The 22763-nt window shown below is 45.2% G+C and overlaps 1 protein-coding gene across 2 annotated transcripts; it reads left to right on the top strand.

Moving 5' to 3' along the window:
• The first annotated feature begins 1135 nt into the window (after positions 1–1135).
• Positions 1136–9655, top strand: LOC149865891 (endogenous retrovirus group 3 member 1 Env polyprotein-like). Of its 2 annotated transcripts, none has more exons than XM_090042633.1 (2): positions 1136–1979; positions 6989–9655. In XM_090042633.1, the coding sequence occupies exon 2, from the start codon at positions 7366–7368 to the stop codon at positions 9010–9012; it is 1647 nt and encodes a 548-aa protein (XP_089898759.1). In that variant the 5' UTR covers positions 1136–1979; positions 6989–7365; the 3' UTR covers positions 9013–9655. The 2 variants fall into 2 exon arrangements, with proteins under 2 accessions (XP_089898759.1, XP_089898758.1); XM_090042632.1 differs by having other exon boundaries at positions 1136–2048.
• The last annotated feature ends 13108 nt before the right edge of the window (positions 9656–22763 follow it).

Below are 22763 nucleotides of genomic sequence, written 5' to 3'. Positions count from 1 at the left end.
ATAACATGTAAAATAAGCACAACTGGGCTCCTACTTCACTTAGGGCCCTAGGCATGTGCCATTTGCCTATGCATTAATTCAGCCCTGCTTACAGGCTGTTAGTCCCAATGAATTGTGGCTTCTCTCTGCAGCCCTGAGTAATTCACCTCAAGGATGGGATTAACTCCTGTGTTCATCATTTATCTCTTGGCTGGTTTTAGGCAGCTACACACTAAGCTTGCTGACTTTAAGAAGGTCTTTGCTTATCATGCTAGCTGTTCTGGGCACTTAACTTTCCTGTACTTTTATATAAGGAGCAGAGGCACTTAAATGGGTTTCTCGGTTCAATGCCCCCACCTCTAGGAAATGGCACATGGTATGTAACATATTGGGATGTAAATCTTAAGGGCTTTTTTGGAAGGGGGGACAGGGGAGGTTGCTTTTGGGTTTTTTTTCCTTTTAATTAACAGTGACCTAGATAATCTCCTCCCATGGAAAACCCCATAAAATAGGGAAGAAAAATGTGCAATATTTTTTCATAATGTGGAGCTTGGTAGAGGAAGATGCTTACTTCTTTATAGCTTTATCTCTGGCCATTGTTGGTCTGCTCTTTTTCTCTCCACTCTGCTTATCATCAGGCTATCACTGTGAAATCTAAACTTGGAGGGGAATTGCCCTTCAGTGTTACCACTCCCTGCTTGTCCAGGCCCTGTGTATTTTATGAGAACAGTTTACATTCTAGGTCAATTATAAACATTTACAAATGGCATTGCGCCACCTAAACATGCTTTTTTTATTATAAATCACTGGTGGGTTCAAAGTACAAATCCAATTAGGCCCTCATCCTTTAACACTTATCCACATGAATTCAATGTAAGGCATAAAATTATTCACATATGTAAGTATCCACAGTTTTGGGGCCCAAATGATTGTCAAGTCTTGATAACTATTTTCTAGAATTGCATATTGTATCAGAAAAATAAATAAGAAAAAAAGATTTCAAGATACATTGCGTACACATTTGGCTTTTTTCTTCCTATTGAGTTAGGATCTTGAAGTTGGCTCTTTGTTTCATATGACATAGAGGGGAAAAAAATCTAATTACTTTTAAATGAGTTAGGGAGATTGTTAGAAATATTATTAAAAATGCATTATCAATAGCTGTTAGCTCCCATCAATAGGGTTGTCCTTTGAATAAGCAAGGCTGCCAGCCCTCCTTGTCTCCTTAATGAGAGAGGGAAGGGGGGGGTTGGAAACTGAAGGAAAAACTCCAAGAGCTCTCTTTGTTCTGCAAATTTACTATCTCTTTGTTACACTAAATCACACTTTCCTTGATGGCTCCCACGGTTTTTAGGCTAAGATAAGAATAATTGCCATTTTAGCCTTGAGGTTAAACCCTCCATAACCTCCAGTGCTTTCTGGGCAAGCGCAATAACCTAATACATATTAAGCCTATCCGCCCCGCATACTTAAGTAGCTAATTATAATACACATGGGATGCATGATCTGACGTATTCTCATGCATGTTTGTATGAACCGGAAATGAGTTGTAAGAGTTCCTGTTTCTGTACACGTGCCAGAAAAGAGGGGATAAAAGCCTGCTAATGATTGTACTCAGGGGCAGAGGGTTTTGATCTTTTGTCTTCTCCCTCTGACCCTATTTGCAAATATATACCTTTTGTCTCACCAACAATGTGTGCCTAAGGATTTGTTATTCAATGAGCCTCCAAAGAAAACGAACCGAGAGAGAGTTTTTTTTACTTCAATCTGGCACCCAACGTGGGGCTTTCTTTGGATAACTCCGGAGTTCGTCGGCACATCGTCTCTGCCCCCCGGGGGGTTTGCGCGCCGAGCCTTTCTTTTTGGCTCGCCCTGAGGGGGGGCTTGAGGTGTGAGCCGGAACATCCGGAACACTAAGAGCTCCTATGCAAATTTTGTTTTTTTTTGGAGTCTCCAGGTACACATTTTTGGCTTTGGATCGAGATCTCTGGGGTATCTGAGTGAGTATACGAATTCCCTTTGCCCAATTTGGTTCTGGGTCCGGAGCAGGAGGTGTGCATGTTCTCATGGTAAATCATCTGCTGTAAGGGACTTTTTGGTATTTGGTGTGCCTTGGGTGCACTTTTGTGGGCAAAATGGGTACGGTTAGCTCCCGTGTAGAAAACACGGATACCCCTCTAAGGTGCTTATTACGTCATTTTAATAAATTTGCAAGGCCGGCCGATTACGGAATAAAAATGAAAAAAGGTGATTTAATTAAGTTTTGTCAACTCGATTGGCCAACATTTGGGGTCCACTGGACCCCAAAAGGATCCTTTGTGCTAAAAGAAGTGATAGCTATCCATGAAATTGTTATGCAAAATGGGTATTGGAATCAGTTTCCTTATATTGATTGTTGGTTGTGGGTGGTTCAAAATCAGCCACCTTGGATTAAGAATTACTTAGTAAAGTCTCATGTGATGCTTGTTAAGAAAAAGACTCGGGGGGGGGCGCCAGTACTTCCTGAGTCTAATGAGGGGGGGAATTCTGAATTGGCTGAGTACCGGACCCGTGCTCCGGTTGCCCTGTCGGGTAGCGAAGATGAGTCAGACGCCTCCTCGGCATCCAGTCCTTCTGCACCACCGCCCCCTCCCTTAGAGAGACCACCACCGACGTACCAAGGCATACCTAATGAGTTAGAGCGTGAGCCTCAGCCAAGTGCCTCATCTGAATCAGGAAATAAGGGTTATTATTTGCGCAAGCCTGTAGAGTCACAGCCGGTGTTGAACTGTCCGATGCGAGAGGTTATTGGGGAAGGAGGCACTGCAACTTTTGTCTACACCCCATTTAGCACTTCAGATTTATTTAACTGGAAGAATCAGAGCCCCTCTTTTCGTGAAGACCCTGAAAAGATGAGGGATTTGTTTCGATCCATTGGGCAGACTCATCGACCCACTTGGGCTGATGTCCAGATGATGCTCCAGACCCTCCTAACCCCGGAGGAGAGGAGATTAGTGTTAGGGACAGCAGAGCGTATTGCGACAGCCAGAGTTGAGTTAGAGGGTGCTGCTGGTCGTACTCTGCGTGATACCTTCCCTGTAGAAGAGCCGAGATGGGATAATCACACTGCCGAAGGCAGAGAGCTGAGTGCACGGTATCTGGGAATTATAGTGGAAGCAATGGGAAAGGCAGTGCCTCGGGTTACCAATCTGTCTAAGTTGTATGAAGTGAGACAGGGAAAAGAGGAGGATCCCTCAGCTTTCCTTGGGAGGCTGTATGAGGCGTTTCGCAGGTTTTCGGATCTGGATCCAGAAGCCCCAGATAACCAGCGCATGGTAAATCTTATGTTTATTGGTCAATCTGCTGCTGATATCCGTAAGAAGTTACAGAAAACTGAGGGAGGTGCTGGGAAACCGATTTCAGAGCTGGTGGAAATTGCATATAAGGTGTATGGGAATCGTGAGCAAGTGCAGGAGCGCAAAGAGGATAAAAAGGCTCAGCGACAGATGGCAGCACTAGCAGCTGCTATAACTGGAGGGAACTCTGAAAAGGCTGGGATGCAGAAGGGGAAAGGAGAAAGAGTGGGAGCAGACGTTTGTGCTTATTGCAAAGAGAAAGGACACTGGAAAAGGGAATGCCCGAAGTTGAAGGAGAAGAGAGAGAGGGAACCGAGAGGTCACCTCATGCGGGCAGAAGACAAGGGTGAGGATTCAGAATGAAGGGGACAGGGATCTAAGACCACTACCCTTCGGGTTGGAGCCCGAGAAGATCCCATGGTAACCATTAGGGTTGGTGGCAAAAACTTTGAAGCCTTGGTGGATACTGGGGCTACATTTTCAATGATTCCAGAAAAAACCCCCTGTGCAGGAACTAGTGAACAGCATGTACTTGTAGAAGGGATTGAGGGAATGCAAACCCGACTCCCTGTTTGTAAACCACTCCTCACCAAGGTGGGAGACCATTTGCTCGAGCACTCCTTTGTGTATTCTCCAAGTTGCCCGGTTGCACTCCTTGGGCGGGACTTACTCACAAAATTGCAAGCTGAGATCTTTTTCAGAGACGATCAGATGGTGGTCCAGCTACCTGTCAAGCAGAGCTCAAACTATCAGATGGCTCTCCTGAAGGACCGACGCCCTGCAGTAAGTCCAGAAGATCACATGACTGGAGTAGACCCCTCAGTATGGGCTGATGGAACCCCTGCGCGAGCTAAGTTCGTCTCCCCGGTAAGGATCGTACTCAAGGATGGGGAGGGGCCCGTTCGGGTAAAGCAGTACCCACTCAGCCGAGCGGCCAGAGCTGGACTCAAGCCATTAATAGAGAAATACAAGAGGTACGGATGGCTAGTGGAAGGGTCTTCACCCTATAACACCCCCATCCTTGGAGTGCCAAAGGCAGATGGGGTCTCATACAGACTGGTCCAAGACTTACGGGCAGTAAATAAGAAGGTCCTTTCAGACCATCCTGTAGTCCCGAACCCTCACACGATTTTGACACAAGTACCGGGGGAAGCTGAAATATTTTCAGTGCTAGATTTGAAAGATGCTTTCTTCTCTATTCCCCTTCACCGAGACAGTCAAAAATTGTTTGCTTTTGAATGGGAGGATCCAGACACCTTCCATAAAGCCCAACTCATGTGGACAGTTCTCCCACAAGGATTCGTAGCAGCCCCTCATATTTTCGGACTTGCCCTTCAGAAGGACTTGGGGGAATGGAAGGGATCACACCCTGCAGTGACTCTCCTCCAGTATGTGGATGACCTGCTAGTTGCAAGCCCAAACTTGCAGCTCTGTGAGGAAGCCACCAGGTCACTCCTAAACACTCTAGGGGAAAAAGGATATAAAGTTTCTAGAGAGAAAGCCCAGATATGTCAGCCTGAAGTCACATTTTTGGGATATAAGCTCTCAAAAGGAGTCAGAGCCCTAAGTGCAGATCGCATACAGGCAATCCAAGGTCTAACCCCACCTAAGTCACCCAAGGAGCTACGAGCATTCCTAGGGCTAACTGGGTTCTGTCGACTATGGATACCAGATTATGGTGGGAAGGCTAGACCACTGTATGACTCCCTGACTAAGGAGAGTCTCACTAAATGGAAATGGAATAAAGAAATGCAGCATGCCTTTGATCTGCTTAAAGCAGCATTAACCCAGCCCCCTGCCCTGGCCATCCCAAACAGTAAAAAGCCATATCGACTGTATGTTCATGAGAATCGAGGGGTTGCATCAGGGGTGCTGACACAGCCATCGGGCCCGACCTGGAGACCCGTGGGATATTACTCAAAGGTTCTAGATCCAGTGGCACTCGGGTGGCCAGCCTGTCTTCGGGCTGTGGCAGCCACAGCAGTGGTTGTTGAAGAAGCCCAGAAGATAGTCATGGGTGCGGATATGGAAATACTCACTCCTCATGGAGTTCCCCAGATCCTAGGGACTGAGGGAGGGAAATTTCTTAACCCCTCCAGACAATCACGGTATGAGATATTTTTGCTCTCTAATCCAGGACTTACTTTCAAACATACTACAGCTTTAAACCCTGCAACCTTGCTGCCGGAGCCAGGAAAACCGATGCATGACTGCCTTGAGGTCCTAAATCAAACCACACAGGTGCGACCTGATCTTGCTGAAGACCCAATTGAGGACCCAGATGTTGAATACTTCGTAGACGGCTCCAGCTCTGTCATCGATGGAAAAAGACGAACAGGATGTGCAGTGGTAACCTTGGATAAGGTAGTATGGAGGGAGTCATTGCCAAGCTCATGGTCGGCACAGGCCGCAGAACTCACTGCGCTCACCCGAGCATTACAGCTGGGGACAGACCAGCGGGTTAATATATACACTGACTCTCGCTATGCTTTTTCTACAGTCCATGCACACGGACTATTGTGGAAAGAAAGGGGTTTTATTACGGCCTCTGGGAATAAAATTGCTAATGGCCCCCAGATTATCAAGCTACTAGAGGCACTCCACCAGCCTAAAGAGGTAGCAGTCATTCATGTGCGGGCCCATGGGAAGGCTGCTGAGGAAAAGCATAAGCTTGGAAATGCAAAGGCTGATTCAGCAGCAAAGGAAGCTGCATTTATTGGGGGAGAAGCGGAGGAGGTATCCAAGCAGGCCATGTCCCATGCCATATGGCCAGACATCCAAGATTTAGTCCCACAGTATTCCCCTGAAGAAGATAAATTTGCACAAAGAGCTTGTGCAGAAAAGAACTCCCAGGGGTGGTGGATAGTACCAGGAGGGAAAGTCATGATACCCAGGCCATTGCTTCGGGAGGTGCTGCAACAGCTCCATGCAAGAACCCATATGGGAGGCTTGGCCATGGGTGATCTAGTGATTCGCCAAGCAGTAGTTCCAGGGCTATATGTAGAAGCTCAGCGCATTGCTACCAAGTGCATCACATGCCAGAAAGTAAACCCCCGAAGGAAACCCCCTGTGCCAATGGGAGGTAGACCCTGGGCAGCGTACCCTGGACAGGCATGGCAGATTGATTTTGCCGAGCTCCCACGGTCCGGACATCACGGGTTTTTACTTGTCATGGTAGACCAGCTCTCTGGTTGGGTCGAGGCCTGGCCCACCAGGACTGCCACTGCGGCTACAGTAGTGAAGTATTTGTTGCAGGAGATCATTCCACGGTATTCCCTGCCTGAGTCCATTGAGTCGGATCAGGGACAACACTTCGTGGGAAAAGTGGTTCAAGGAGTCGCGCAAACTCTCAAGGTTACTTGGAAATTACACACACCATGGAGACCACAGAGTTCAGGACAAGTGGAACGTATGAATAGGACTTTAAAGACTTTGCTCACCAAAATCTGTATTGAAACACGTCTTAAGTGGCCTCAAGCATTACCGCTCGCCCTTACTTGCATTCGAAACACTCCTCGACGGGGCCTTAAATTGACCCCATATGAAATTATGTTTGGCAAGCCCCCTCGAGTCTTACCTCCTGGGATGCGAGAGAATGTAACTTTTGAATTAGGTAATAGTGAGCTTCATATGTACGTTATTGCTTTGCAGTCTGTCTTGTTTTCTCTTCACAGGTATGCAGCCTCCTTTCAGCGCCTGCCTTTAGACGTACCGGTACATGACTTCTCCCCGGGAGACTGGGTCTTGGTGCAGCGGTGGAAGAAGGAACCTCTGACTGAGAGGTGGAGTGGCCCTTTCCAGGTACTTCTAACAACCCACACCGCTGTAAAGATTGCTGGCCATGACCGTTGGATACACCATACCCGTGTGAAACGACATCCACAAGCGTCAGAGGACAACAACTCCCAAGACGAACTCACTCCGGAAGCTGAGTCGTCTTCGGAACAAGAAGCCAGCAAGTGGAGCTGTGAACCTACTGGTGATCTCCAAGTGCGCCTGAGACGGCTTAATCAAAGTTCAGAAAATTAGTCCGGAAAGTAAAAGGGAAAATATGGTGGGAATTATAATGTGCCTTGTTGTTATCTGCATAATGAAAGAAGCAGGATTGCATAGCCTTAGCCACTGGCCTATGCCCCCGCTTTCCCAAATTACTCCCCCAGGGACAAATTTGTATGTTGATATGATGGAGAGAATTGCAAGTACTTTTAATCTTACCAACTGCTGGGCCTGTGGGGGGCTCCGAGAGGCCGGAGAACAGTGGCCTTGGAGGGCTTTTCCTTTGGCCCCAAAATGGTTAGTCAGTGACAAAGCAGATGTTAAGAGTACTGGTCAAGAATGGGATGAGAACCACAGCTGGGATCTTTCCCAAGTGGCATTGGGAGAGTACTGTATTAGCAGTAATGGTACAGGAAGGAGGTTAGGACATAGTCAGTGTACATGGACATTAAAATGGGCCCGAGTATGCAGGAGGTATGCTGATCAATGGAATTCTGCTGCCATTAGGCTCCCAATCTCCCCGCAGATGCAAAATCTCAAAAGGACAAGAATATTACCTTTCGATCCTGACCCTACCAGATGTCAGGCATATGAAAAGACCCGAGGCGAACGATTTACCTACATTTATAAGTGGCAATGGGCACACCTGAATGGCACAGTGGCAAGGTTTAATGCATATTGGAGTGCCTTGAATGACACAAATGAAATAACCAAGTGCGAGTATAGGGATAAAGATGGCGTATGGAAATGTCAGTTTAAACTGAGTAACTATCACACTGGCCCTTTAGGGCATAAGGGCACCAAATACTATCCCCTTCTTTTCCACAGCCGTGACCCCCTAGCCTTGGGAGGGGAACACAGGGCCCTAAAAGGACATTATTGGATTTGTGGAAAGCGTGCCTATACGGTCCTACCACGAGGGTGGACAGGAACCTGCTATATTGGAGTAATTGTACCATCTTTCTTTTTGTTACCATCTGAGGGTGGAAATAAGCTGGGAGTCTCTTTGTATGATGATTGGAACAGGGCCAAGAGAAGTATTGATGTAAGTTTGACACAGGGTGGCTCCCAAAAGTGGAAGGAGGATGAGTGGCCTCCTCAGAGGATTATTGAGTATTATGGACCAGCTACATGGGCTAATGATGGGAGTTGGGGCTACCGGACACCAATATATATGCTGAATAGAATCATCCGGTTGCAGGCAGTCTTGGAAGTAATTACTAACCAGACCGCCACTGCTCTCGAGTTGCTGGCTCGACAAAGTTCTCAGATGAGGGAAGCCATATACCAAAATCGAATGGCTTTAGACTATTTACTCGCAGAGGATGGCGGAGTCTGTGGAAAGTTCAACCTTTCTAATTGTTGCCTCCAAATAGATGATAACGGGAAGGTGGTCTTAGAGATTGCCAAAGAGATTAGGAAAATAGCCCATGTACCAATACAAACGTGGGAAACCACATGGAATAAGGACTGGTGGTTTCAATTATTTGGAGGACCCTGGTGGAAAAAAGTAGGGTTTGTGCTTTTGTGTGCTCTAACTGGTTTGATTTTTATCCCTTGTCTCATTCCTTGTCTTACTAGATTGATAACCACCACAGTAGAAGGAATGCAGGTTGCAGCAGTCCCTCTAAAAGCACAGACTGTAGCAAAAGTCATGGTCCTCAGAAAAATTCCTCGTAATTATCTTGATATGCCCAAATGAAGTAAAGATCAGAAAGCATCTTGAGGGGGGAATATTGTTAGAAATATTATTAAAAATGCATTATCAATAGCTGTTAGCTCCCATCAATAGGGTTGTCCTTTGAATAAGCAAGGCTGCCAGCCCTCCTTGTCTCCTTAATGAGAGAGGGAAGGGGGGGGTTGGAAACTGAAGGAAAAACTCCAAGAGCTCTCTTTGTTCTGCAAATTTACTATCTCTTTGTTACACTAAATCACACTTTCCTTGATGGCTCCCACGGTTTTTAGGCTAAGATAAGAATAATTGCCATTTTAGCCTTGAGGTTAAACCCTCCATAACCTCCAGTGCTTTCTGGGCAAGCGCAATAACCTAATACATATTAAGCCTATCCGCCCCGCATACTTAAGTAGCTAATTATAATACACATGGGATGCATGATCTGACGTATTCTCATGCATGTTTGTATGAACCGGAAATGAGTTGTAAGAGTTCCTGTTTCTGTACACGTGCCAGAAAAGAGGGGATAAAAGCCTGCTAATGATTGTACTCAGGGGCAGAGGGTTTTGATCTTTTGTCTTCTCCCTCTGACCCTATTTGCAAATATATACCTTTTGTCTCACCAACAATGTGTGCCTAAGGATTTGTTATTCAATGAGCCTCCAAAGAAAACGAACCGAGAGAGAGTTTTTTTTACTTCAAGATAATTAGAGATTGTCCAATAAAAGAAAAAAATGTGTGATGGATTCAATATTATTTCACTAGGACAATCAAAAGCCACATCTCTAATGACAAAGATTCTTTCTGCAAGATAAATTAAACTGTTACTTGGATTGGAACGAACGTTAATGTTACACTACACAGTTAAAGCTTAAATTGAATTAGTGTTTTATAAGTTGCCAGTGATAGATGCTCATACAGAACACATACAGAACACATAAAGACATCCAGCATATTCATTGGATAGGCATTGCCATGTATCAAATAAACAGTTTGATTTGATTAAACCCCTATGGTCAAAAATTTTAAATCATTTACTTTCAGTATAGTGTGTCTTCGAATTTTTCCTACTTTATTCAGGGGTTTGGGGTACAAAAAGTTGGCCCCTCAGGATCTTCCCACGCAGCTCCAAGCAAGCCCAGTCAAAGGCATCCAAAGCAGAAGAAAGGACTTTTGACTTTTTAGCTACTTTATTCAGGGGTTCAGGGTACAAAAAGTTGGCCTGCCAGCACACAATAGCTCTGCTCAGGCCCAGTGATGGAGGTCATGATGGTGTGGAGGTGGGTCCCCCGTGCTTTAGCCAGAATCTTGTAGTCTGCACAGAGTAGGGAGACCAGCCACCGGTTCTTAATGTAGCCAAGGTCTCCCTTCTTGGGCAGCAGTGTGAGCACTGCTCAGTGGCAGCTGATCAGCAGGACCTTGTCAGCAAGACTCTCCTGGAAAATGCACAGGAGACAGGGGCCGAGGAGAGGCCAGAAGGTCTTGTAGAACTTGGCAGGTAACCCATTGAGGCCTGGGGCTTTGCCAGAGGCGAGGCCAGCTGTGGTGGCTGCCAGCTCCTCTAGAGACAATTCCCACTCAAGCTCTCTGGCCTCCAGGGCACAGAGATGTGGGAAGCCCTAGTGGAGTTCCCACATGGCCCTGGGGCAGGACGGCTCAGTCACAAACAGGTCACAATAGAAGATGACATTGTGCTCACTTATTTTGCCTGGGTCTGTAATTACCCGTCCCTCAGGGGAAGCAGAAGAAAGGAAGAAAGGAAGGAAGACTTTTGACTTTTTATAAATGTTTATTAGGGGAAAGGGGGGAACAATACAGTAAAACAACAAAGGACAGCCCACACAGGAGCCCAGGTGCAGAGGACAGAGCCTGGGGCTGGCCCACAAGGCCTGACCTCACAAGCAAAAACAAAAAAACCAAAAACATCCAGTAGCACAGAAATCCACTAGGGCCCATGGTGGTACCCCAGGAAGAGTGTGTGGTAGGGCAGTGTCACAGCAGGAGGGCCAAACGGGCACCCTCAATACCTCAGAGTGCCCCCTAAATGGCCCAGCATGCCTGGAAAGTGGTTATTGCCTGCTGGAAAACCGCATGTGAGAATTGCAGTGAGAAGCGTGTCTGGACCAAAAAACAGAAGACTCACAGGGCAGAATCAGTACTGGCCCCAGTGAACTGACTCCTTTAGCTCTAAAGAGTGGCCATTTTGGCCTACCCAAACACAAAGTTGACCAGGCAGATGCATCTGCCTCAGCTGCCTGGCATGAAAAAGAACACAAACAATAAGCAACGTCCGAGAGGCCCAAGTCTGGTGCTACAAGCAAGGTGCCAAGGGGTGGTGCTGCTACATGTTGCTGCCACCTCATTCAGGACAAATGGCAAAGATGAGGGTGTGGTGGACATGAACTGCCTATTTGTACAGGGCCCTCCAGGAGAGCACACCAAGACAAAGCCCCAGCATTGCTGTCAGGAGGCACAGGAAGTGTCAAGGAAGTACCGGGCCCACTGCCCAAGTCACTATCCATGGACTGTAATCCAAGAGTCTAGGTGAGATGAGGCAGCCACCCCAAAGGGCTGGCAGGTAAAGCTTGGCAATGCAAAAGTGGCCATGGCATGCCATGGCAATTGTACCAGTGGTCACCATCAGCCAGGTGTACTGCTTCACATCAGTTTGGAAATGGACAGATGGCAACAAAGTCCACTTTCTCCAAACAGTCTGCAGCTGCTGGGTCAAGGATGGATGGGGTTCCAGCCCATTCTGGTCAGTCTGCTCATTGATTGTGTGAATTAAGGTTGCCACCAAGAAGGAGAAGATTGTTGCCATCAGTTGCTCTCTGTAAAAAATTAGCCAGGGTCGAAAAGAGGGTGAGTTGTTCCCACCCAACATCAGGTGCAGTGATGGTAATGAGGAGGAGGTAATATAGTGCCAGCAAAATACAGTCAGCAGGCAGTCAGGGACGACCTCTTGGGAAACCGCTGACTTAGGTATCAGATGTGGTGACAAGAGGATTACAACTCCTGTGCTGAGAGAGTTGCTATGACCCAGGAACAGACTGCCAGGCCGCACGTCAGTTAACTTGATCAGCTGCTACAGCAGCATGCATTTTATGCAGAAAGGTGACATCTATTTGGCTCTGGCTCAGGAAATTGAAGAGAGCCATCTGCATCACAGGGGCTTGGTAGCCAGTGGCATTGAGACAGCCAAAGCCCATACAGGCATGTATGAGAGGTGTAGAAAGAGGGACAGGCAAGCCAAAAGAGCAGACAAGAACACCAGAGATGGGTGAGTGCACAGGAGAGGGAAAAAAGGAGCCTACAACCTGCCAGCTTGTGCATCACGCAGCAAGCACCCAACACAGCCCAAAAGCTTGCTCAGGCAAAAACTATAACACTGCATCTCTGGAGTGGAGTGCAGCACCTCTGCTGCAGCTTTGGCAGAGAGCACGGCCATTTCAGGTTGTGAGAACCGTTTGCAAATACTGGATGGGGCTGTTGCACCAGGGGCAGATGAGCCGCCATCGGGTACTATCAGGCATAGCTGCAGGGAGCTCTACTGCGGCTGGATTCGTTTTTAGGCACTGGGTAGTCAGATGGGACCTGCTACCACAGTGAAAGCATGAGGTATCCCCAATGGTGAGGTAAACCTCATACTACTGCCCACCAATCAGGAAAGACATAGAGTGGGGCAAACTCTGACTCTCCCTGTCAAGAAGCATGAACATCTGCTGTTTAAAGGCCAGGACATGCCGGAGCTCAGGGATCTTGCCACCAAGCAGCAGTCTATGGACAGGACCTGGCACTATGCCATGAGGGCTCAGGCACTTGGTGAGCTTGTCCGTCGTGAGAAATGGGGGAACACTGGAGGCTACCACCCAAATGGCCATTGTATCTAAGGGCATTGTGAGGCAAAAAATACCCCCAATAGACACACCTGTACCACAACCTCAAGCACCAAAGCAAGGGAGCTAAGGAAAATAATAGGGACCAAACTTACCTGGTCAGCATAAAGGTCATTTTTGCAGCCTACTAGCACCCCCAGCAGCAGCACACTCCTTCCCTCCCATGAGGGAGGGGCATGAAACTGGAGACCAACACTCTGGTCCAGAGGGGCAGAAGCCCCAGCAGTAAACTGCTGGGAGCTGCCTTCAGCCAGTCCAGCAAAAAAGGGGTTAACCCTGCAAGAAGCCAGAGAGGTGGGGGATGGGCAGCCCTCTGCTGGCAGGGAACAAAGCAGCTGGAAAACAAACAGCCAAACACCAGAGGAGGTGAAAAAGATGAGCAATGTGCTTGGGAGGAGAAGGGAAAAGAATAAGCAGCAGAGCAGCTGCAGTGAGGGTGGGGGAAAAACAAAATAAACCCAGAGGGAGGGGGAGAGGAGGGGAGAGGGTTATTGTAGGAGAACGGCTTTAAAAAGGTGAAAAAAGGCAGGAAAAAGTAAGGAAAAGTGTAGGGGCTGTAGTGGAAAAAGAGTGAGACTGTGGGGGAGGGAAACCAAAGCAATAGAAGGAAAATGGCTCACAAAACAGGGAGAAGGTCTCAGAGCTCTTAGCTGACCTTCCTTTCGGTGTCCATTTAGAAAGACAGACAAAAAGACTTAAGGTTCTCTTTAACAGGGGTTGAACTTTTTCATTCTGTGATGTAAGAGGTTGGAGCCTGAAAGCTTGACATTTAGACACTATTTTGCTTAAAGTTTTCCATTCCCCTGACTGCCAGGCAAAAACACAAAGTTATATTCCTGAGGTCTGCATGAGGCCCTTGCAAATTCTATAATCTTAGAAAACTTTTCAATTTTTTTTTGAAGTCTCTGATGTGATCTAGAAATGTATATTTCCACGACAGATGAGTTATATATCCTGTCAGCTTGTTGAACTAAAAGGCAAACTTACTTTAAAAATATATATATTTGATTCTTAACTCCCTCAGCAATTAAAAAAAGGAAAGTTCAGAGGTTTTGCTTCAGAACAGTTTTAGACTTCTCAACTAGCTGTCTATCAATGTGAAACATTCTGTCAAGTACAAATAAATTAGAATACATTTACTTATGCTGGCAGAAAACTTAACATTGTAAATGAGTATTTAGGGAATAGTGTAGCACAAGGTCACCTTCTGGCAGAGTTGACTGCACCATTATATGTAACAAGTTTCCCCTTTTCCAAATTTAATGGTAGAGAGCAAAATGAAATTAAAAGGAAACAAAACAAAGCAGTTGGCAGCTTTTGAGTCTCCCTATGAAGCGGTGCCATTAGATTAAATTTTAATACATAAAGCTATTCCTTCCAATATTAAGAAGTCAGAATCCAAGTTAACATTCTTGGTAGGTAGAAGAAAAATGCTTTTCAGGAGATGCTTGAGGTCCCAGCATATTTTTAATAGGAATTTTGCTCTGACCTATTTTTAATTTGAATGCTACTCCGCTGTGTCCTTTTTGGATTATTCATTCAATTCTCACATTGCTATGGAACATTTGGAATTAAAACATTGGGACCTGGGTTTATGGGTAAAATATGCTGTGCCAAAAGTCATAGTCAGCTTTCTTCTTTAAAGTCATGGGGTTTTGATCCAAAAAATGGCACTGAATTTTAAAAGTTGCTAATGTCTATGTTAGTATGTTAAAATTAAAAGAGAAATCCTGCTAAGACATTTAGGGTGGAATCTGATTTTTCTTTGTGCACCTAAATTGAATGAATTTTTGGCCCTGTGGTGTTCTATTAATGTCTTTGCTTTGGTGATATACTGTGACCATGAGCTTCATTGGATAAAACAATATTTCCAATCATTTTTCTATTTCCTTTCCATAGTATGCCCCACAACATGTAGGTCAGACTACTCACCATGAGGACCCAGTGTTAGGGTGTTGAGCAAAGGTAGATAGAATGTATCTTTTTTGTATTTGTTATATAAAACTGTCAGGGATGAATTTTCTCTTAGCCATGTCCATTGTAAATTAAAATAAGCAAGTGATTACTCAACTTTTCCAACCTCTTCACTAACCATTGTTGCCTAATGCTGATCCATATTTCTAAAAAGAACAGCAAGCTAATAAAGGAAACAAAGGAACAAATTAAAAATTATTTTTCATCCCAAAATGGCGTAAAAAAATGTCCGTGGAGAGAGGTAAAGTGCAAGCACAGTAGTAAACTGGGATGTATTTGTTTGTTTGTTTGTTTTGTAAATTTGGGTCCTTTGGGAAGTTAAAAGAAGAGTCTCCAAAGGAAACTGGTTGCAGTAGATTACTCAGTTCTTCATAGCCATATTTTGAAGGATGTTACTTGAAGCTAGGTGTCAGCTGTTTTGTATGATTTTATAATATGGCTTAATGTCCATATCTTACACTATTTAAATTGAGTAACCTAATGGCAGATTCTTGCTACAGCTCCAAAGATGTAAATTCAGCATCTAATCCAGACTCATGATAAAGTCTTCCTCCAGTCAGCCTGGCTATACAGGTATACTGTTTGTTCCAATTAGGGAAGTCAAGCCAGCTGTTGGCTGGTGTTACTGAATTGTGCTAGTCCTTCAGGCCCTTAGGCTTAGGATGATCCCTGACACTTAAATTTCATTGACCACACTAGATATTTGTTATTTTAAGTCATATGAGGATAGTATTCAATTGTTCTGTACCACGTACCCAGATTTCATGTTGCCCATTGTGAGGGGCATATGGTCTATGCTGTTCTATTTCTTCAATTTGTTTGGAGGCTTGTTTTCTTTCTTACAAAAACTCCAAGATGGGTATTATGAGGTGTGTTAGCATGGCTGGCCCTGTATTTTATCTTATAAATATTAATATTAGACTAAGTCAGAATAGACAAAGAAGCTAAAAGTGCATCTGGGTCAAGTTCAATAAGAGATTATTTGGGGCCTAATTAGAGATGAATTAGATCTGAGCTCATATATGGGCTGTTTGGACTTTGTAAAAGCATCACTGTAAGCAAAAAGAAAAATATGGAGGATTATGGACAACTTAATGTATGGGCTACAGAATGAGACATGTATGGCAATTAGCCTCATGCCCTCCTGCTCTTGTTGGAGAACAGGGGATGCTGGAAACAGGAAGTTTCACCATTTTCCAAGTATCTTTCCCCAGGTGTGGAGAGGGTAGCAAACTGTAGGGAGAGGAAATGCACAAGTACCCATATTGATGCAGGCATCCCTGCTGGAATGATATTTTTGCTTCTGTTTGACTTGCCTGGCAAGCATGACAGAGCACAACTTCCTCAAGCTGAACCAGTCCCATTTCAATTCTGCTTCCTTCCTCTCCCAGAATTTATTTCGCTGCTCTTGCTCTATTTGCTTCTAATCTAGAACCTGTAATTCTGTTGCCTTGAACTTGGCCACTATTTCAAGGAACTCATCTCTGCTGGAGCTCAGGAATTCAGCCACCACATATATCTACTTGGCCTTGCATTGCTAGGTCCTTGAGGAAAGGCTCAGATGAAACTTCAGCAGTGTCTGACCTGCTAATGCTTTCTAGTGCCCTAGAAAGGAAAACACAAAGATACTATTATCCTGCCTGTCCAAAGATGTGTGTATTAGACTTTCTCCTCTACTGTACTCTTGCAGCACAAACCAAAGTAATTTTAATCAGATTTGACATTCCATCCCACTCATTTTCCAGATTTGCTCTCTGACAGACCACTGGTAGAAAATTCTGGTGGAAATAACAGAGAACATAACAATGAACAATTATTGTTTATTCTTCATCATGCCAAGAATCAGGCATGATTTGGCACCAGGACACAGAATCATAAAAAAGTTGGGTTGGAAGGGACTTCTGGATATTATCTAGTCCTGTGGCTCTTTGGCACTTCCTGAGTGGTGCCTCTTCTTCTGATCTCTAATCCTGTGGATTCCCAGATCTATGCAATGCATTGATATATCAACATAAATCTGCCCATTTTATAGGTCTCTATGAAATCATGCAATTCAGCATGCTCTGACAGTGTTGTTAGGGTGTGCTGTGTTACTCTACCCAGATAAGGCCATCATATCTTTTTTTTCTTGGAGCCTTGCCTTCAAACTTGATGGTACTACTTGCAGAACATGAGGATTTACCCAGTAAATAAGGAGTTAATGAGCCCAAACCAGACTTCAGAAAGAAGTGATAGATGTGATGGAGTAGAACTCGGTGAGGAATTATGAGTTTGGTGGACTTCTCTATAGTGTGCCCCACAACATGTAGGTCAGACCAGTCACCACGAGGATAGGAATGTTAGGAATCTGAATTAGCCTCAAGCTCTAAGAGTCAGCAGTGCTAACTGGTATAACCAGAATTGCAGGTAAGGTATGTCATTAGAGGGTTAATGCATGGATGATTGTCCTACTTAGACTTTGACATGTCTTCATGTCTTCAGCTCCTGACTAATAGTGTGGGCATATCCACAAGCACCTGAATGAGATTGCCTGGATTGTCCCCTAAAACAAGGAACATAACTCTGGTATTACAGCTCATAGATGTCTGGCCCATAATATCTTTGACAGAAAGGCAGGGAGCATTAAAGTCTTTGAATGACTTAACTGCTTGGGAAAAGTAGCTGTGAAAATCAGGATTCTTATAATCGATAATACAACATGTTGTTATTAGGGTACTGATATAAATTCACTCTACAATGGTTTATTACCTATTCAGTTAAATAAATTGGTTATCCCCAAGTCACTCTTGGTGCTCATTGGAAGAGGACATGAAACAGCATAAAGTAGGAGTGTCATAGTTGCTGTCTGTATGATTCAAGTGAAACTGTACCCAACTACTCCATTTTCTTTTCAAAATCTTACCTAAAAAGTGTCATCTTACTGGTGTAACCCTGGCACGACACTACCTGTGCCTTCACCTGAATAGCGAGATCCTGGGGTACCTGGTAGCCAGTGGCCCCACCCAGCTCCCTGTGTAGCTGCTACAGGGTCCCCGAGCAGAGAGCCTCCCCTTACAATCAAACAATCTTGCAGACCATTATAAAACTATTTACAGATTTCAATTATTTACAAAGTAACATATAACCAATACAGTAGAACAAATTGACGTGGTGATGGTGTCCTAAGGGTTAATGCTTGTTGGATACACTTTACATTAGGGGAAGGTACACAATTTACCCATGATAATTAAGGAACCAATACATATTGATACTCCATCTAATAAACCATCAAGACCATTTACACGGTCTATAACTTGTACAGTGTGTTCTGAAGACACTGTGTGCACAGCCCCTGGCTAGGTGTCTCAGGGAGCAGGACTACGACTGTGCCCCTGCACAGGATCTGTGGGTGGTCCTGGGTACTGGTGTCCCTCATGAGCTCCAGGGGTCTTGGTGTGGCAGGCGGTGGCTCCTCCCCTGCGGTCCCTGCAAGAGAGCTGATTCCTGCCCTGCCCCCTTCCCTGGCTCAGCAGGGAGCGGTGTCTGGGGTGCAGGTTGTAGCAGTTTCCCCTGCCCAGCACAGCCTCACAGCACTCTTCCTGGGCCCTGCCTGGCCTGGGGCTTCCGGTGGCTGGAGCAGTCTCTGGCCCTCTAGCCCAGGGCTGCCTTCAATGCCTGAGCCTGCCCCTTCCCGGGGCCTTCTCACTCACAGGGGAATAACTAGGGCAATTTCCAGCCTCTTCCCTTGGCCCTATGTCCCCTCCACTGCTGCGTTCACCCATCTACAGGAGGGTCTTGCAGGAGGGTCTTTCTAGGCTCCGAGTCTCCTCACAGGCAGCTCTTTGCTTGTTCTTCCCCGGTAGGGCTTGGAGGGGAAGGGAGGGAGAACAGGCACAGTGTATCTCTCTTTGGTGCAGCCTCTCACTGCTATTTCCGCAGGGCTCTGCCAGGGGCTCTGAGGGGAGACGGGCATGGGGAGACCCTTTCCTTGGTCTCCAGACTGTCTCTCATCCCTCCCCCCTCCTTTGTTCTCCCCTCTTTTAACCAAGCCTCTCAGCCAATCCCACGCCAGGGCTCTTCCTTGCTAATGTGTCTCATTCAAACCCTGCTGGTGTTACATCACCACTCCCATTTCAAAGAGAGCTACCTCTAAAACAGCTTCACTCACCCTCAAGTAAAACAGCGTCCCTACTGGGACAAACTCTGTCCCTTCACACTCTGTCCCTCTGCAGGGCAGCCCTTCCTATCCTTTCAGGTGGGTCCATTTTGAATGCTGCTATATTGGAAAGAATTCAGAAAAGGGCAATAAAAATTATGGGGCTTGAGGGGTACATATAAGAAAATATGAATATCACTTTAATAAATTGTTTTTAGGTTGGGTGAGTGTTAAAAATATGTACTAAAAAAATGCCTCAGTTGATTAAAAAAAAAAAAGATTGGTTGCTTGAATAGGTTGCTTGAATAGGTTGCTGTGATCATTCTTTTTAAGGCTGCCTTCTCTTATTGTTCCAGATGGTATCTGCCGTCCCTTCCAAGAGTCTTCCTGTTAACAAAGATGAAACAGAAAGTGTTAAAGAGGACTTTTAGGCCCTAGTACAACTCAGGACCCTTGTGTCAATAACCCGGCATTGACCTGAGATAACCGTTAGGTCAAAGAATGGTTTCTTAGGTCTTCGCTCCTGTCTTGTTGTCTAGCTGCTCTAAGAATAGCCTGGGAGTCAGGTCTAATGAGCTGGCGCAGATGAAATTCTGTGGGTCAGATGTGGGGGAAGAGGAGTTTCAGACCCTCCTCCATCATCCAACTCTGTTATAGAAAGCTTTTCTAGTTACTTGCTGTAGGAGGAGGGCTGGGGATGGGATGGGAGGGAGAATTGCCCAGAATAACATTTTAGAATGCATTAGTAATTAAGAACAGGAGGAGATTCCCAAGACACTTTTCAAATTACCATTTCTTTGGGATACTTTCCCCTCAGTGTAGTGTCCCAGGCACAATGGCATTTGTGGTGTCTTTTGAATTTGGTTTTCAAAAAGCAAAATTATACGCAGGCATGTTCTAAGAGGAAGATTTTCCAGACTCCTCATGCTGTTTTTGATTTCCGTTTGCGGAAGTCCCTAGATGAGTACAGTTATAAAACCATTTGTCTCCTTCATTCCTGAGCTACTTCCTGAGTTTGGCTAGGAGACAACAACGAGCTCCCATTTTATCCCCAGAAGTTTACTCTCTTCTAATTATTGTCCTCTCCTACTTTTCAATCTGCCTCCTTTCTTTTCTTAACCAAACCATTTCTTGAGGCCCATCTGCATCCCCCTGTTCATAGTACAAAGATGGTTCCTGAATTTGTCATTGTTCTTGCTGGTCCCCTTACAATAGAAAGTATTTGTGCATGTCAGTACTGCTGCTTTAAACTGACATCCTTCTGCAAACACTTCAGTGACAGACCCAGGCTGATTATCCTCCTCTTTTCTTGGTTTTACACTGGTATAATTCCATCAGAAGCAACTGAGTTCCTGTTGATTTGAACTAATGTAAGAAAGAGAACAGTATGGGTTCACCTTCCATAATATATATTTTTGAAAGCATAGACTTTTCATCTTGGCAGCACTTATTTAAGCAGTCATCTACCTTTGCCTCACCCCATTAGGTTGCTTTAAGTAAATACCTTTTTTAAAAATCAGCCTGTAATGTATTCTTGTATTCAAGAAGCAGATTATTTTAAGTGTAGCAGACTCCAGATTTATTAGAAGTATTATTTTAATTTAGAGCTCCAGACTACAGTCATTTATGTATGTAAATCTAGAACAATTAAATTTAAACAATGACAAATATTCTGGATTTTAGAAATGTGATGTCTCCTGCCATGCTCAGGAGTCAGAGGGAAATGCCAGTATAAGAATTCAAAGACTAAACAGATAAAATCAAACCTGACTTTATATACTTCACGCAATATCTAAGTAATTCAACTACATAGAAGCACACTGTTGAAAAAATGATTGGTCTGTTATGCTCCTGGGTTGGTTTAAAGCTGCTCTTTGTGAGAGACTTTTTTTGCAGTGGTTTAGCTTCCTACTTTTGAACTCTGCAGTGACAGAATTGGTTTTGTGAAATGCTGAGAGTCCTGAAGTAGAAATTGAGTCTACTGTTGCGTATCTTAAAATAAATTATAAGGGTCATGGTGTTACTTTATGCAGTAGATCAGGTGGTGAGGGACAATGAGGGGCAGTGGGTGAGACAGTAAGGGGGCAGGAAGTGAGGGGTGCAGGCAGATTACACCCTAGCACCTGTCCTTCCTATATTTGCCCCTTGTGCCTACCCCCGACTGCCTCCACTGCAGTTTACTCAAAAACTTTGCCAGAATTTGGTTGTTCAACTGGGCCCACAATATGGAAAGGTGAGAAGCACAGTATTTGTATCTGGATCAGAATACAAAATTCCTGAGTATTTAAGACACTAGAGGAAAGAACAACTGTATGTTTCTGGTTTGGGCATATCAGTTCTGAAACTGAACATATGTAATACAGTTTGCTTTCATGTCCAAATGCTTCATGTTTTTTTCTTCCCTTTCACCCAGCCAAAGAGAATTTGAGCAGTAGTTCACTAGCCTTCTAACCCAGCCCCCCCCCAAATATATGAGTAAAGTATTTGCATAAAATATGCTCCTGGTGAGAATGTGTTAGTTTCCTAAAACAAAGTAAATTAAATACTAGTTTCTCCCCATTGTAGCTGCTTTTTTACTATTATTCTTAGACTAGATAGCTACACTAGATAGCTATGACCAAGATGCACCTATGGTCTGACCCAGTAAATGGCAATTCTTATGTTCTTATTTTACATGACATGTATGCACTTAGTCCAATTCTGAATGCTTGAAAGTTCCCATGCTTCTTGAGCAAAATTCATAGATTCTTAGATTCACAGATGTAGGGTCAGAAGGGACCTTGTAGATATTCTAGTCTGATCCCCTGCCCTGGGCAGGAGAGAAAACTGGGCTCAAATGACCCCATTCAGTTAAACGTCAAGCCTCCTCTTAAAGACCCCCAGGGTAGAAGCCAGCACCACTTCGCTTGGAAGTTGGTTCCAGATCCTAGCCGCCCTGACTGTGAAGTATCGCCTTCTAATGTCTAGTCTAAACCTACTTTCTAGCAACTTATGGCCGTTATTCCTTGTTACTCTGGGAGGCACTTGAGGGAACAAGGTCTCTCCCAAACCCCGCTGGTCCTCCCCGTAAGTTTATAGATGGCCACCAGGTCCCCCCTTAGCCTTCTTTTGTAAAGGCTGAACAGGTTAAGGTCCCATAGCCTCTTTTCATAGGGTCTGACCTGCTGTCCCCGGATCATGCGAGTGGCCCTCCTTTGGACCCTCTCAATGCTGTCCACATCCCTCCTGAAGTGCGGTGCCCAGAACTGGACACAGTACTCCAGCTGCAGCCTGACCAGTGTCATATAGAAGGGGAGGATCACCTCCTTGGCCCTGCTTGTGATGCATCTGTGGATGCAGGACAAGGTACGGTTAGCTCTCGCATTGTCAGCCCATGTTCATCTTGGAGTCAATAATGGACTTCTCTTTCTGCCACTGTGCTTTTGAGAAGGGAGGTCCCTAGGCTATAAGTATGCTGCTGGTTCCTACTGCCCAAGTGCAGCACCTTGCACTTGTCACTATTGAATCCCATCCTATTTTCATTTGCCCACCCCTGTAACCTGTCCAGGTCCTGCTGTAATCTGTCCTTCCTTTCTAGAGTTCCCACCTCATCTTGGTGTCATCTCTGAATTTAAACAGGCTGCTCTTCAGCCTGTTGTCCAAGTCGCTAATAAACTGCCCACTTCCCTCCAGGTCAAAAAACCTGTCCACCACCACTCTCTGAGTACAGCCCCTCAGCCAATTTGCAATCCATCTGACTGTGTAGGCATCAATGCCACAGTCGCCTAGCTTTT

The sequence above is a fragment of the Crocodylus siamensis genome, chromosome 4 (assembly GCF_052110815.1).
Source record: "Crocodylus siamensis isolate JL-2025a chromosome 4, ASM5211081v1, whole genome shotgun sequence".
NCBI classification, from domain to species: domain Eukaryota; kingdom Metazoa; phylum Chordata; order Crocodylia; family Crocodylidae; genus Crocodylus; species Crocodylus siamensis.
The sequence above is the reverse complement of the archived record's forward strand: the minus strand, read 5'-3'. Positions and strand labels throughout refer to the sequence as shown.

Bases quoted from the DNA above. Each gene is read 5' to 3' on its own strand.
- LOC149865891 (XM_090042633.1), top strand. From the start codon at position 7,366: ATGGTGGGAATTATAATGTGCCTTGTTGTTATCTGCATAATGAAAGAA.